This window comes from Carcharhinus amblyrhynchos, chromosome 7 (assembly GCF_965287045.1).
Source record: "Carcharhinus amblyrhynchos chromosome 7, sCarAmb.v2.hapA, whole genome shotgun sequence".
Taxonomy (NCBI): Eukaryota; Metazoa; Chordata; class Chondrichthyes; order Carcharhiniformes; family Carcharhinidae; genus Carcharhinus; species Carcharhinus amblyrhynchos.
This window is the reverse complement of record NC_137330.1, coordinates 62,366,183-62,381,003: the sequence shown is the minus strand read 5'-3', so window position 1 is coordinate 62,381,003 and position 14,821 is coordinate 62,366,183. Positions and strand designations below refer to the sequence as shown.

At 40.6% G+C, this 14,821-nt stretch overlaps 1 protein-coding gene across 2 annotated transcripts in view; it reads left to right on the top strand.

Annotated features, from left to right (window-relative positions):
• l3mbtl3 (L3MBTL histone methyl-lysine binding protein 3) overlaps positions 1 to 14,821 on the top strand; it is a 134,197-nt gene that overhangs the window by 66,839 nt on the left and 52,537 nt on the right. For both annotated transcript variants that reach the window (XM_080192466.1, XM_080192467.1), the window contains exons 15-17: positions 1,278 to 1,392; positions 4,969 to 5,071; positions 14,243 to 14,410. In XM_080192466.1, the coding sequence (XP_080048592.1) occupies positions 1,278 to 1,392; positions 4,969 to 5,071; positions 14,243 to 14,410 (386 nt within the window). The remainder of the gene's footprint in view (positions 1 to 1,277; positions 1,393 to 4,968; positions 5,072 to 14,242; positions 14,411 to 14,821) is intronic.

Below are 14,821 nucleotides of genomic sequence, written 5' to 3'. Positions count from 1 at the left end.
AGCACAATTTTTGGTTCTTTATTTCAGCTGCAGTTTGTTGTTCTTGCTGTATGCAAATTGTCTGCCATGTTTTCTTTTTATTACAATAGTCCCTGCATTTTTAAAAATACTTTAATTGGCCATTAAGAACTTTGAGACATTCTGAAGTTATTAAAAGTGCCACATAAACACAGATCTTTTTTAATAGTAGGCGTGGTACCTTTTCTAGACTGGAGTGTACAAGCCATCTGAATGGCATTGCTAATTAGTGTCTAATTAGGGATATCTTCTTGTGCTGAAGGCCAAGCCCACTAGAAACTGAATCGAGAATTCTCCAATTCGTTTTACACCAAAAAGTACAATTCACAAAGGGAGTCCATTTTCACCTGTTTTTCATGATCCCAAGCCATCTCACCAACTTACCAATCGATAGTTTATTAAATATCATATGCTGAGTACATTTCCTCCTTGCATGACCTTGCTACTTGTCCTTTGTTGGCATATTTCCATGTCAGCTTTGTTGATTCTAAGTTTTTGTCTATGTTTAAAATATTAAGAGGGTCCTGCACTGTGTCATTACAGTGTTATGCCACTAGGTGATGATGTGACATCTTCTTGCCACAGATTGTTCAAGATGCTTTCTTAGAATTGCTCATTCCTCATTTTTCTAAGTCAGCAAAAGTTCTGAACACCAAAATAAGTTTTTTTTTAATCCATATAGTATGTTTTGAAGTTATCCACTTTTGTGTTCTTAAAGTTATCATTAGCATTGTTGCTTGCATGCTGCACTTTCCTGAAGCAACGCTGCAAGTGTTGTATGTTGAGTGTGTTCAATGTACACAATTTTCATTAGCAGCATTATAACCCTTCCTCCAGCACAAACTGGACATTTTTGAACTTAATTCCACTAACCCTGCTTTGTGTTTCCCATGTGTAAGTCACATCCTCCCTGTTTTCCACCACCCTGCCAGAGAAAATTGTTGCTGCCAAAGGGTGCTGGATGTCCAAATCTAAGATCCATCCAACATTTTGGATACGTTGTGTAGTCCCCCAATTCCATAAAAATCCAGGCTAATATATCCAATCACACAGGAGGTCCACTGGCAAATATTGAACTCTTGACAGATTGTTCATTGTTTCCTGGGTAGATTTTAAATTGTTGCCTTCCTACCTAAATAACTAGATTTACATAAACATTGATCTTTAAAAATGTAATTATTTTAGAGTGTTAGTGAAAAATTCAGTTACTATAATAACTGAATTTAAGTTTGACTAATCATCTTGTATCATTTATCTAGATTCATTTTGATGGCTGGAACTATGATTATGATTACTGGGTTGATGCTGACAGTCCCGATATCCATCCTGCAGGCTGGTGTGCTAAAACTGGACACCCTCTTCAACCACCTCTCAGTAAGCACCATCTGTGAAATCCATCTTCTATATTTTCTTAAAGGATAAGTGGTAGGAGCTTAGCTAAACAAACTGATCACGGCTTTCCTTTACATGCAATATTTGTTAAAGCTCACAGCTCAGGCCTTGCAGGTAATCCTTCAACATCTAGTCATTCAGACTGGAGGCCGTGACCAGAGGTGTTCCTCAGGGATCAGTGCTGGGCCCACTGTTATTTGTCATTTATATTAATGATTTGGATGAGAATATAGGGGACATGGTTAGTAAGTTTGCAGATGACACCAAGACTGATGATATGGTGGACAGTGAAGATGGTTATCTCCAATTGCAGCAGGATCTTGATCAATTGGGCCAGTGGGCTGATGAATGGCAGATGGAGTTTAATTTAGACAAATGCGAGATAATGCATTTTGGTAGATTGAACCAGGGCAGGACTTACCCAGTTAATGGTAGGGCACTGGGGAGAGTTACAGACAAAGAGATCTAGGGGTACATGTTCATAGCTCCTTGAATGTGGAGTCACAGATGGACAGAGTGGTGAAGAATGCATTCAGCATGCTTGGTTTCATTGGTCAGAACATTGAATACAGGAGTTGGGACGTCTTGGGACAAGACATTGGTAAGGCCACACTTAGAATACTGTGTGCAATCCTGGTCACCCTATTATAGAAAGGATATTATCAAACTAGAAAGAGTGCAGAAAAGATTTACTAGGATGCTACGGTACTTGATTGATTGAGTTATAAGGAGAGGCTGAATAGACTGGGACGTTTTTCTCTGGACCGTAGGAGGCTGAGGGGTGACCTTATAGAGGTCTGTAAAATAATGAAGGGCATAGACAAGGTAGATGGCCAATATCTTTACTCAAAGCTAGAAGCAATGGGTTTAAGTTTGGGGGGAGAAATACAAAAGTGTCAAGAGGGGCAATTTCATCTTACAGAGGGTGGTGACTGTCTGGAAAAAGCTGCCAGAGATAGTAGTAGAGGTGGGTACAATTTTATGTTTTAAAAAGCATTTAGATAGTTACATGTGTATGATGGGTATAGAATTCTGTGTGCCAAATGCAGGCAATTGGGTTTAGCTTAGGGGTTTTAAAAGAAATAAATAAGGGCGGCATGGACAAGTTGGGGCCGAAGGGCCTGTTTTCATGCTGTAAACCTCTGACTCTATCCCTATCCCTTAACCCCGATCATCATCCCAGTGTTTCTCTACCCTCCAACCAATGATAGCTCAATTGTATTCCATTCTTCTCGCTCAGTTGATGGCTGGAGGCCATTCATTGTTACCAGGCTGCAGCCTTCCACCACTTAGATGTGTTCCCACCTGCCCAGCATCTGATCAATTGTCAGGTAGGAATTTGCTGTAGATTACTTAATTGAGACCAGTAGAATTGGTAGGGCATCCGTCCTGTCAAATTGGAAAATAGCAAATGTAACTCTTCTATTCAAGAGAGGAGGGAGAGAGAAAGCAGGAACCTACAGTTCAGGTAGCTTAATATCAGTCACAGGGAAGATGCTGGAATCTATTATTAAAGAGTTTAGCAGGGTCCTTGGTAAATCTCTGCGCAATCAGGCAGAGTCAACATGGTTTTGAGAAAGGGAGATTGTGTTTGACTTTTTTAAAAAGTTATTGAGGAAATAACAAATAATGTAAATAAAGGAAAACTTGTGGATGTGGTGTACTTGGATTTTCTGAAGGCATTTGACAAGGTGCTGCGTCAGAGATTACTACACAAAAAGGAGTTCATGGTGCAGGGGATAACATTTTAACATGGGTTGAGGATTGGTTAGCTAACAGAAAGCAGGGATCAGCTATAAATGGGTCATTATCAGGTTGGCAAAATGTAACAAGTGGAATGCAACAGGGATCAATGCTAGGACAGCAACTATTTGTGATCTATGTTAATGACTTGGATAATGGGACTAAATGTTTGGATACTTAATTTGCTGATAACACAAAGATACGTTGGGAAGTAAATTGTGAAGAGGACACAAGGAGTTTGCAAAAGGATGTAGGTTAAATGAATGGACAAATATTTGGCAGATGGAGTATAATGTGGAAAAATGTGAACTTACCTTCTTTGGCAGGAAGAGAAAATTAGCATATTATTTAAATGCAGAGAGATGGCAGAACCCTATGGTATAAAGGCATCTGAGTGTCTTGCTACATGAGTCACAAAAATTAGTTTACATAGGCAGCAAATGATTAGGAAGGCAAATAGAATGTTGTTGATAATTGCAAAGCCTATGGAATAAAAAAAAAGTGCGATGTTTTGCTACATTTGTACAAGGCGTTGCTGTGTACAGTTTTGGTGTCCTTGTTTATGAAAGGACATAACTGCATTAAAAAAAGGCAGAGAATGCTCATTGGACTGATTCCTAGGATGAAGAGAGTGGGGTGATCCTATGGGAAAAGGTTAACCCTATATCCATTGGAGTTTGAGGTGACCTTGTTGAAACATACAAGATCCTGAGGGGATTTGATAGGGCGGGTGCTGACAGGATGTTTTCCCTTATGGGAGAGTCTAGAATTAAGGGACATGGTTTCAAAACTAAAGGGACTCCGGTTTTAAAAATAAAGGGTCGGGTCTCCCATTTAAGACAGATGAGTAAAATTTATTCCATCCTAGAGGTTTGAGAACCTTTGAAACTCTCTTCCCAGACAGCAGTGTATGTAGGGTCGTTAAATTTTTTTAAGGCTGAGTTAGATGGACTTTCTTGTCAGCCAAGAGTCTAAGAGTATAGAGGACATGAGGGAAAGTAGAGTTGAGGTCACAATCAGATCTGCCACGATCTTATTGAATGGCGGAATTGGCAGAAAGGCAGAGTGGCCTACTATTGCTCCTAATTCATATGTTTGTATGTATACCTGGCAATGGCAGTTCATAATCAGAAATAAGAAGAACTTGGCTCACCCAAGATTCAGCTCCTTTTTCAGAAGGACTGAGGAACAAAAGTTTCTTTCTGTCCCTTGATTTTCTACTTTACCTAACTCATTCATGGGACACTTTAATTTGATGCACCATACAAAAAAAATCAGTCTTTCTCTTGCTGCCACCATTTTTAAGAAATACTTACAAAATCTGAAGTGTACACCATGGGGATGGATGAAAAACTGTACCAGATTCTTAAAATGACAATATCCTGATCTTTAACGTACTACAGTCCAAATTCCCAAATGGGAATTAAATGAACAATTGGTTCATATAGAACAGAAAGGAGTCAGGTCTCGTTCCCTGCCTTGTAGACACTGGATGAGCTACAAATGGCCAATGCCTCTGATTTCCAGAGGGAAAGATGAGTAGAGTTCCTGGTTTTAATTTAACAATTGTATTGATGTATGTGTATAGCATAGAAGAAAACTAAACATGTAAAATAACATGTTTTCTCAGGAGCATGGTTCTTGATTTTCTTTTCCATGTGGAGCTTGCGTTTAAAGAAGAAGAAAAGGCATAGCTAATACACTTCTCGTTACTAATTTAGTCAGAGTCTAAATGTGAAATAGCAGGATGTACTGCACTATGTAAAATGTTGACTGCTACATTGCAGATTTAAAGGTTTTTTTTAATGCATATAGGTCCACTAGACTTAGTAGAAGCTTCTGAACAAGGAGGATGTCCTACTCCAGGATGTAAAGGAATCGGGCACATAAAAGGAGTGAAACATTCGGGTCATCACAGGTAAAACATGGAAGTAGTTTTTAAGAAAAAACATGAATCTGTTGTATTTTATAAATTCTGGATATGCTTTGAAATGTTCTCCTTTGTATGATATGCCAGAGACATATTACAAAATTTAGGCCAATACCCCAGTGCACTACTGAGGGAGCATTGCTACAGTTACTATTTTTCAGTTGAGATGTTAAGCCAAGGGTATGTCTGCCCTCTTGGGTGTGTAAGGGGTCATGAGAGTCCCTTTCTGAGTCTTACTGAGGTTCTGGACTCAAACCTAAGCAAAAAGAAAAACTGTGACAAATAATGTGTGAAAAGAAATTTATTTAAATATTGAATTACAATTATAATGATAATGTTATGACAATTATAATTGATTGTATATTTTAAAAAAGGGAAGAAAGGTATCTATCAAAAGGTCTGTATGTGTGCGCATTCAATATTCTAGTTTGGAAAATTGAAAACAAAGATGTAGGGGGCAATTTTACCATTTTGATTTTAAGTGCTGAATATAGGTGCAGTTCAGATCTGACTTGGAAACCTATTCTCAGGTGCCCCCATGCACGCTTAGGCTGAAAAAAAAATTGCAAATCTGAATCGTGCTGTGGACGGGGCTTATCGCACCTGAAACGCTTCTGTTCTGATCAGAGCTTTCAACTGCACATGCGCATTAAAAAAAAATTTGAAAGATGCTCTCCTGTCACATCGCTCCCTGGCTGCAAAAAACAGATAAAGCGGCCCTGGAGTGATGGCCCCCACAAAAAGTAGATAAAGTGGCCTGGGAGCAAAAAGCAGGAGTGATGGCCCCCACAGATATCACCCCACCCCCACAAAATAACTATCCCCTTTATCTACCTTGCTACCTAGACCAATCGTGTGTCCCCCCGTTCCACCCCCCCCCCCCCCCCCCCACCCCCCGATCAACTGCAGAGTGAGAGTGGACCCCCAACAATCGTCTGCAGAGTGGCAGCAGTCCCCCAGCCTCCCCACCAGAAATCCATCTACCTGCTCCCCGCCGCCTCCCCCTCCACAGAGAAGCATCAGGCCTCCCTCCTCACCAGAGATGATCGCCTCCCCTCCTCACCACCACCACCACCACCAATCTGAGTGAGAGAGCTGCCAGAAGCTCTAAACTTGCCTCTTCAGAAGCTGGAGTGCCCAAAACAGACCCCTACCGAGCATGTCTGTTTCACACCGAACCTGGACGGCCAAATGCAATGGTAAAGGGGGAAATGCGGGTAAAATTGGACATCCAGCTCACCAAGTCAACTTAAATGCCAGTTTTGGGTGCAGTTCCGATCGCGGCCATTTTCGGGCCTTGGTGAAGTGGGAATCTGCATGGATGTGGGCGCGGATTGTGCTATTTATCTCATGTCCGACTTTACTAAGTTTTCGCGTCTGAAAAGAGGTGCAGTGCAATAGTAAAATCGAGCCTGTAGTTGAAATACTAACTGTGCATGGCCAGTATGAAAAACATGTCGCTACTAATTATTATTGATAAATTAAAGCACAATCATAACTGGGTTAAGATCAATGTCTACCAAATAAGATTTGATACAAGATAACTTCAAATATTCATTATGGGTTTAAAATAAAGAGCAAAGCAGAAATAAAGTACTAAATTGCAGATGTTTGTGGCTGCAGGCCTTAGGCTACAAGTAGATGTAAAAGTTTACGTCAGCTTTCCGCTTACACTTAGAGAAAATAGCTCCCAACATGTTTACCTGGCCTGCTTTTGAGATTCCCAGTTTGTGATCTCTGTCTCCCCCTGCTGCAGTGTCTCGTTTCTTGTCAATATGTTAACATTGTGCAACTCAATGAATGGTGTTTCTAATGTTCTTTAATGTTTACAACCCTGATAATATTGTTCATTTTTTAAGAATTCCATTTACGTTTATTGACAATAATAGCCTTTTTAAATGGAAATCTGAGGCTTTTATTTGAAAAGTACATGTCTTTCTCAATGATGTTACATGTGCTTTGGTTTTTGCCTATAGGGACAAAGAAGATTAGATTGAATTCTAGTAGTCTCTGAAGTATTATAAAATTGCTATTTATGTTAAGTAAATATATATTCTTAGTGATTGAAAGGGAACATGTAATGTGGAATAGATTGCCTGATTGGTTAACCTTGTACATTTACAAGAAATTAATACATGTTAAAAAGATAACAAAATTCAAATGAGCAATTTAGGTCTTTGTGCATTTTGGAAATACTTAATGAATTAATCAAACCAGACACCGAATATTGTTTAATGAAGTAAAATTGTCCGCGCTTGCTAAGACACATGATTCACTTATTTGTACATGTCCGTGCCTGTTCCTGAAACCATTGAAGCAATGCAAAAGAACTTGGGGAATTAATTTTTGCAGCAAGAAAACAAGTTGTATTGAGGTACATTTAGACAAGAGCTTTTTAGCTTCAGTGTAAAAATTAAAAAAAAACAGCAATTACTCAGTCGTGTTCTGTCATTTAAAGTGGTAGTGGACAACAGGCTAAGTAAGGACAAAAGATCTCTCATCTCAGAACTGAACTGAATCCTTTTTTTACAAAAACCTTTGAAGTATGTATCCTTATCTTTTTGACAGCTTTAGAAGGGAAGATATTGGAAAGTTAATATAAAACTGTAAATCACTGATTATATTCCTTGGTATCGCAAGCATTTTCATCCCAAATGTAACAGTTGCAAAATACACTCTGTATATTATTTTTTGATTTATTATTGTCACATGTATTAACATACAATGGAAAGTATTGTTTCTTGCACGCTATACCAACAAACATACAATTCATAGAGAAGGAAACGAGAGAGTGCAGAATGAAGTGTTACAGTCACAGCTAGGGTGTAGAGAAAGATCAACTTAATACAAGATAAGTCCATTCAAAAGTCTGACAGCAGCAGGGAAGAAGCTGTTCTTGAGTCAGTTGGTACATGGCCTCAGACTTTTGTATCTTCTTCCCGAAGGAAGAAGGTGGAGAAGAGAGAATGTCCGGGGTACATGGCGTCCTTAATTATGCTGGCTGCTTTGCCGAAGCAGCGGCAAGTGTTGACAGAGTCAGTGGATTGGAGGCTGGTTTGCGTGATGGATTAGGCTACGTTCATAACCTTTTGTAGTTCCTTGCAGTCTTGGGCAGAGCAGGAACCATATCAAGCTGTGATACAACCGGAAAGAATGCTTTCTATGGTGCATTTGTAAAAGTTAGTGAGAGTTGTCGCTGACATGCCAAATTTCCTTAGTCTTGAAAAAGTAGAGGCGTTGGTGGGCTTTCTGGAAGGTTCCACACACCTGACAAAGAACCAGTGTTTCCAAAAGCTTGTGAGTTTATTAGCAAATAAACTGGTTAGACTTTAACGTGGTGTTGTGAAACTTTTTACTGTTTACTTTAATACAACACCGTCACCACCTCATCATGACCACCCATTCATGTAGACAGGGGCATGTTCTCCTTTACACTTCCTGAAGTCAATGACAATCTCCTTCGTTTTGTTGACATTGAGGGAGAGATTATTGTTGCCACACTAGTTCATCAGATTCTCTATCTTATTCCTGTACTCTGTCTCGTCACTGTTTGAGATCCGACCCACTGTGGTGGTGTCGGCAGCAAACTTGAAAATCAAATTGGAGGAGAATTAGGCCACACAGTCATAAGTGTACATATGTATATGATCTTGAAGCACTGCCTTGTTTCTGCTCCTTATTTAAGCTTTGATTGTTGGACAGATTTGATTCTGTGAGAATTCTGTTTCCATAGAGAAATGTTATAGAAGGACTGAAGTTTCGGTATTGCCTGTCAAATAATCAACATTCCTCACTTATTTCATAGTTAATAAACTGGGGAAACAATCTATTCACAGTAAGAAGTCTCACAACACCAGGTTAAAGTCCAACAGTTTTATTTGGTAGCAAAAGCCACTAGCTTTCGGAGCGCTGCCCCTTCATCAGGTGAACGGGATTTCTGTTCACAAACAGGGCACATAAAGACACAAACTCAATTTACAGAATAATGATAGGAATGTAAGTCTCATGTAAAGTCACACTTATTAGTTCCTCATTCTTCATGAATAATATAACGATACAACAAGCCCACTGCACTTGTGCCAAAGATCATGGGGTCAGGGAGATCTCAAGTTGTACTGGTGGATCCCTGTGCCACTTGGGGATGCAGAAAAATGCCTGCCAGCCCCAACATGCTAGAAAATTAATTGCAACCTGACGGTTGTGGGGAGAGGAGCAGCTGCAAACTACTTCTACCCTGTCTATGCATAAGGGAATAATTTAACTGGCAAGTAAGGGTAGGTGGAATGTTAAGATGATGACCTGTATTCCAATCTCAATCTGCCCAATCCTGTTTTTAACATTGTTGGGACAGGAGACAGGCAGCCAACCTGCTTGCAAAACATAGGAAGGCAATTTTAATATTATACTGAAGCTGTGTGCCTCATATCCAACCACCATTTTAAATTTAGCCCTCAAGTTTTCTGGGTGCAAGGGAAAACATATTGCTGAAGATCTACAGTTAAAAGCATTTGTCAGGGGTAACAGGGTTGTAATATTGAACAGAGGTCCAGAACACCAGAATGTTTACATAGGAGAATAAAATAGCTTAGCAAATAAATGTATGTCGAGAGTTCCGATTTCACCTACAGTTGCTGTGCTAACTGTATGTGCCAAATAACCCTTGGATTTCACAGTAACAAAGAGATTTACCCAGCACTTGCTCTGCAATAACCTGCTCATGAATGCTCGGTTTGAATCCTGCCACTGTCACTCTACTCTTGACCTCATTCCAACCTTGATTTAAACATAGACAAACAGCTGAATACAGAGGTGAGGTGAGAGTGACTGCCCTTGATATCAAGACAGCATTTGACCGAGTATGGCATAAAAAAGCCTTGGCAAAATGGGAGTCAATGGGAAACTCTCCATTAATTGGAGTCATACCTAGCATAAAGAAATATGGTTGTGATTGTTGGAGGTCAATCATCTCAGCTCCAGGACATCACTGTAGGAGTGTCCTAGGCTTTCATCTGCTTCTTCAGTGACCCCCTCTTCCATCATAAGGTCAGAAGCAGGGATGTTTGCTAATGATTGCACATTGTTCAGCACCATTCATGACTCCTCATACTGAAGCAATTCATGTGCAAATGCAGCAAGATCCAAACATATTCAGGCTGGGGCTGATGAGTGGCAAGTGACATACAAATGCCAAGTAATGACCATCTTCAACAAGAGAGGATCTAACCATCACTCACCACTTTACCACCCTCCCCCAAAATCTGTCTACCATCTACTCCTGACTTGTGCCTTGTATGATGAAATACTGTCCACTTGCTTGGTTGATTGCATTTCCAACAACACTAAAGAAACTCCACAGCATCGAGGACAAACCAGCTCACTTGTGCTACACCTTCACAAAAGTTCATTTGCCCCATCCTCATGGCAGCAGCATGTACCATCTGCAAGAACTCACCAAGTTTCCTTAGATTCCAAACCCACGACTGCTACTATTGAGAAGGACAAGCGCAGTAGATGCAGGGAGCTTCACCACCTGAAAGTTCCCCTCCAATCACATCCTGACTTGAAAATATTTTGTCGCTCATTCACTGCCATCCTAAGGTGTAGGTACACCCTTTCTAACAGCCCTATGAGTGTACCTACACCTTAAGGTCTGCAGCAGTTCAAGCAGGCAGCTCAGCACAATCTTCTGAAGGGCAACTAAGGGATGGATGGCTAGGCCATCCTGTAGCATGAATTTTTAAAAAGCAATTAGTTGAAGAAAAATAATTAAGTCAGTTGTCATTGACAGGTTTCTTTTCCACTCATTCAAACGTCTGTATATTATTGGTATATTAACATCTGGGAGTTGGTATCTATTACAGTAGAGTTTGAAATAACTATGCAGATGACATCCTCTTTAGGTGAGTGAGTTTGAAGCGTGCACTCTCTGGGGGCTCTGATTTCCATTGGACGTGAGCAGAAAACTGGTGGTTGCAGATTGGCTGCCTAGTTAAAGCTGTTCAGAGAAACTGAAGTTAAGCACTTCTAAAAATCAGTTCTAAAAAGCTGTGGTACAGAAAGAAAACAGATGGCACTCCAGATCTTGTTAATCTGCTGGGTGAGAGGCTTTGATTAAAAATGAACTTGAAAAGTTCATATCTAAATTACATCCTCCTGATTATATTGACCTATGGGGAGTGCCTTCAGCAGGCAATTAACTGATCTCTCAAATTAGTCGGATATAACATTAAACTGAACATAACTCACCTAGGCACAATTTTGAGAGCATTAACTCCCAAGACCCATATATTTTTCAAATCTGGAGTTAATTTGTCCATTCCTGAGGATGATATTTATATTTCACAAAATTATTTAAAATAATTTTGGAATTGATTCCTTAATCCAGCTGTTTTTCTACTTTGTCCTGATCCCTAGTGCTTTGTTATTTCTCTCAAAGCAGTTCGCAATGCCTGGGAAAGCAGAAGAAATATTGTCAAATTATAAGAACATAAGAAATAGGAGCAGGAGTAGGCCATCTAGCCCTTCGAGCCTGCCCCGCCATTCAATAAGATCATGGCTGATCTGTCGTGGCTCAGTTCCACATTCCCGCCCTCTCCCCATAACCCTTAATCCCCTCTCTTATCAAAAACCCATCAACCCGCGTCTTAAAAATATTTAGCGAGGTAGCCTCCACCACTTCAACGGGCAGAGAATTCCAGAGATTCACCACCCTTTGAGTGAAGAAGTTCCTCCTCAACTCCGTTCTAAACCGCCCCCCTTTATCTTGAGGCTGTGCCTCCTAGTCCTACTATCCTTTCTGAATGGGAAGAGTCTCTCCACCTCTACCCTATCCATCCCATTCATCATCTTACACGTCTCAATGAGATCTCCCCTCATTCTTCTAAACTCTAATGAGTACAAGCCTAGTTTATTCAGCCTTTCCTCATAGCTCAACCCCCTCAACTCCGGCATCAGCCTAGTAAACCTCCTCTGCACTCCCTCCAAGGCCAAAATATCCTTGCGTAAGTATGGCGCCCAAAACTGCACACAGTACTCCAGCTGCGGCTTCACCAATGCCCTATACAGCTGCAGCAAGACCTCCCTACTTTTATATTCAATCCCCCTCGCTATGAAGGCCAGCATCCCATTAGCCTTCCTGACCACCTGCTGCACCTGCAAGCTGGGTTTTTACGACTCATGCACAAGGACCCTGAGGTCCCTCTGCACTGTCGCCTGCTGCAGTTTTTCTCCACGTAAGTAACAGTCCTTCCTACCATTATTCCTACCAAAGTGGACCACCTCGCACTTGCCAACATTAAATTCCATTTGCCATTTCCTGGCCCATTCGCTCAGCCTATCTAGATCCTTCTGCAGACTCTCCACACCCTCCGCACAATTTGCCGTTCCACCAATCTTGCTGTCATCAGCAAATTTCGACACCATACACTCGGTTCCCTCCTCCAGAACATCTATATAAATGGTAAATAGCTGAGGTCCCAGCACCGACCCCTGGGGCACTCCACTAGTCACCATCCACCAATCCGAATAGCACCCATTGACCCCCACTCTCTGCCTCCTATTTGACGACCAGTCCTCTATCCACGCTAACACCCTACCCCCAACTCCATGTCCCCTGACCTTCTGCAATAACCTCTTGTGAGGTACCTTGTCAAACGCCTTCTGAAAATCAAGAAAGACCACATCCACCGTTCTCCCCTATCCACCGCAAAGTTTAAGCAATTGTGTAATCTCACTTGCCTACTTGGAATGCTCAAGTTGGCCTGGTGCATGTTTTTGATCTTTGATTTTAAATTTATTTTTCGGATTTAGATGTTGCCAGGAAGGCACAATATTTATTATTCAGTGTTTGTTTTGCAAAGATTGTGATGACCTGTCCTCTTGGACTGCTGCCGTGTTCATTTGAGTTTTAAGTTTGGGGGTGGGGTGGGAATTGGTTTCAAAACAGTATTATTAAAGTGTCTCTGTAACATTGGCAACAGGCTTTGGTATTTTCAATTTCTTTTGTTGAAAATAAAATGAGATAATATCTTCAAAGTTGTAAGAAAGCTGATGCAGAGAAGTTCCTCATGAAAATGTCAAAACCTAAGGCGATGCTTTTTTTCAGCAAAAATGGTGATTAATAAATATGAAATTCAGCTAAAATTATAGCTAGCTAATTAAGACTTGGAGGTGAATTTTTCATCTGGGTGCCTGCACTTAGCAGGCCTGGAAGCTGGTGTAAAATGTGCTTCTGGCCATGTTTGGTTACTGAGTGTGATTTGATACTGGCTGGCCAATTGACAGACAGCCAACCTGAAACGCACACTTGGAAAGGCCCAGAGCTGCAAGGGAGGGTGGGAAGAGGACGGGTGCTAAGAACATGGAGGGTGTGAGCTGATGCTTCCAGTTCACTCCTTTGGGGACTGCCACAATAGAGATGTCTCAGGCAGTTGCAGACCTATTTAAAACCAAATTGCAATGGAAATGCTGTGCTAAGAGTGTCTGGGCACATATTGAAACACAAACCTCAGTCCCCAAGCACCTTGTTAAATTTTATTTCGGGCCAGACAGACCATTATTTCAGCCCGAACAGATCATCCCATTCTGGATCAAGATTGCAGCTAAAATGTAAACACCACCTAGCCAGTAGGCCCACCTGTCAACTGTAAAAGCAGAAGGGCCGTGTAAGATTGCATTCAGTTGGGCCCTTAATGGGCAAAATTGTTTCCTTAATTATCAGTGGGTGAGATTCTGACTCTTGTGTACACCTGCCGACTGAAATATTGTGCAAATGCATGATGATGTCAGGACACATGCAACATCTTTTCACTGGTTTCACATGTTTCCAGGTCAGGCATGTGCCAGTTTCCCTAAGCAAGGTAAAATTTTGACCTAGGTTTAAAATACCCAGACTGATTTCATGTTGTACCTTTTTATGGTAAAAATTATTTGTCCTGTCAACTTGGACTTAATTTAAAACCAAGTCACAAAGGTAGAAGACAACGTTTTAACTCACTGTGCCACCAATTCCACTGAAATGGATCCTCATGGAGGTTAAGTTGCATGCAGAATATAATTTGGAGATAGCTTTAAAAAAAAACTACTTTTGTAAGATGTTGACAGAGAAAAGGGATTTGCCGTTCATTCAACCAACTGTAAGAAATGTTCTTTCTTCTGCAGTGCATTAGGTTGTCCATACTCTCAGATCAACCTGAACAGAGAAAATGTGCTGCAGGATCGTGTGAGTGGAGAGGTACCAGTCTCTGCTCCTGGTATACTGAAGAGCAAGCGAGTGGAGATAGATGCAGTAGAACTACCCTCCAGTTTGTCGAACATCACTTCTCATGGGTCTGAGATTTTATTTCAACATTGTTTTGCAGTTGCATGTGACATTTCAGTTCTCTTTATTGTCATCTTAGTTGATTGAATTCTCATTCTCAGAAAAATACCGAATATGCTGGTATTTGAAGCCTTTGATATATGCAGAATTGCCTTTAGGATAATACATCATGGGATTGAATAATTTTGCCTTCAAACGGTTGTTTACCCTTTTTATATTTTTCCTGTTTTGCAGATTTATGTTTGCTTACCCTTTAATTCTGTCATTCATTTCCATCTTCAATTTTTTTCATTTCCACCTCCCAATTCTCTCATTTCAGTAACGTTTTCATTGATATTTAAGTTTTTCTTTTTGATAAAATTATGGCGTATATCCTACTTTACTATTAATGATTTTAAATAGCATGTTTTTTTTAGACA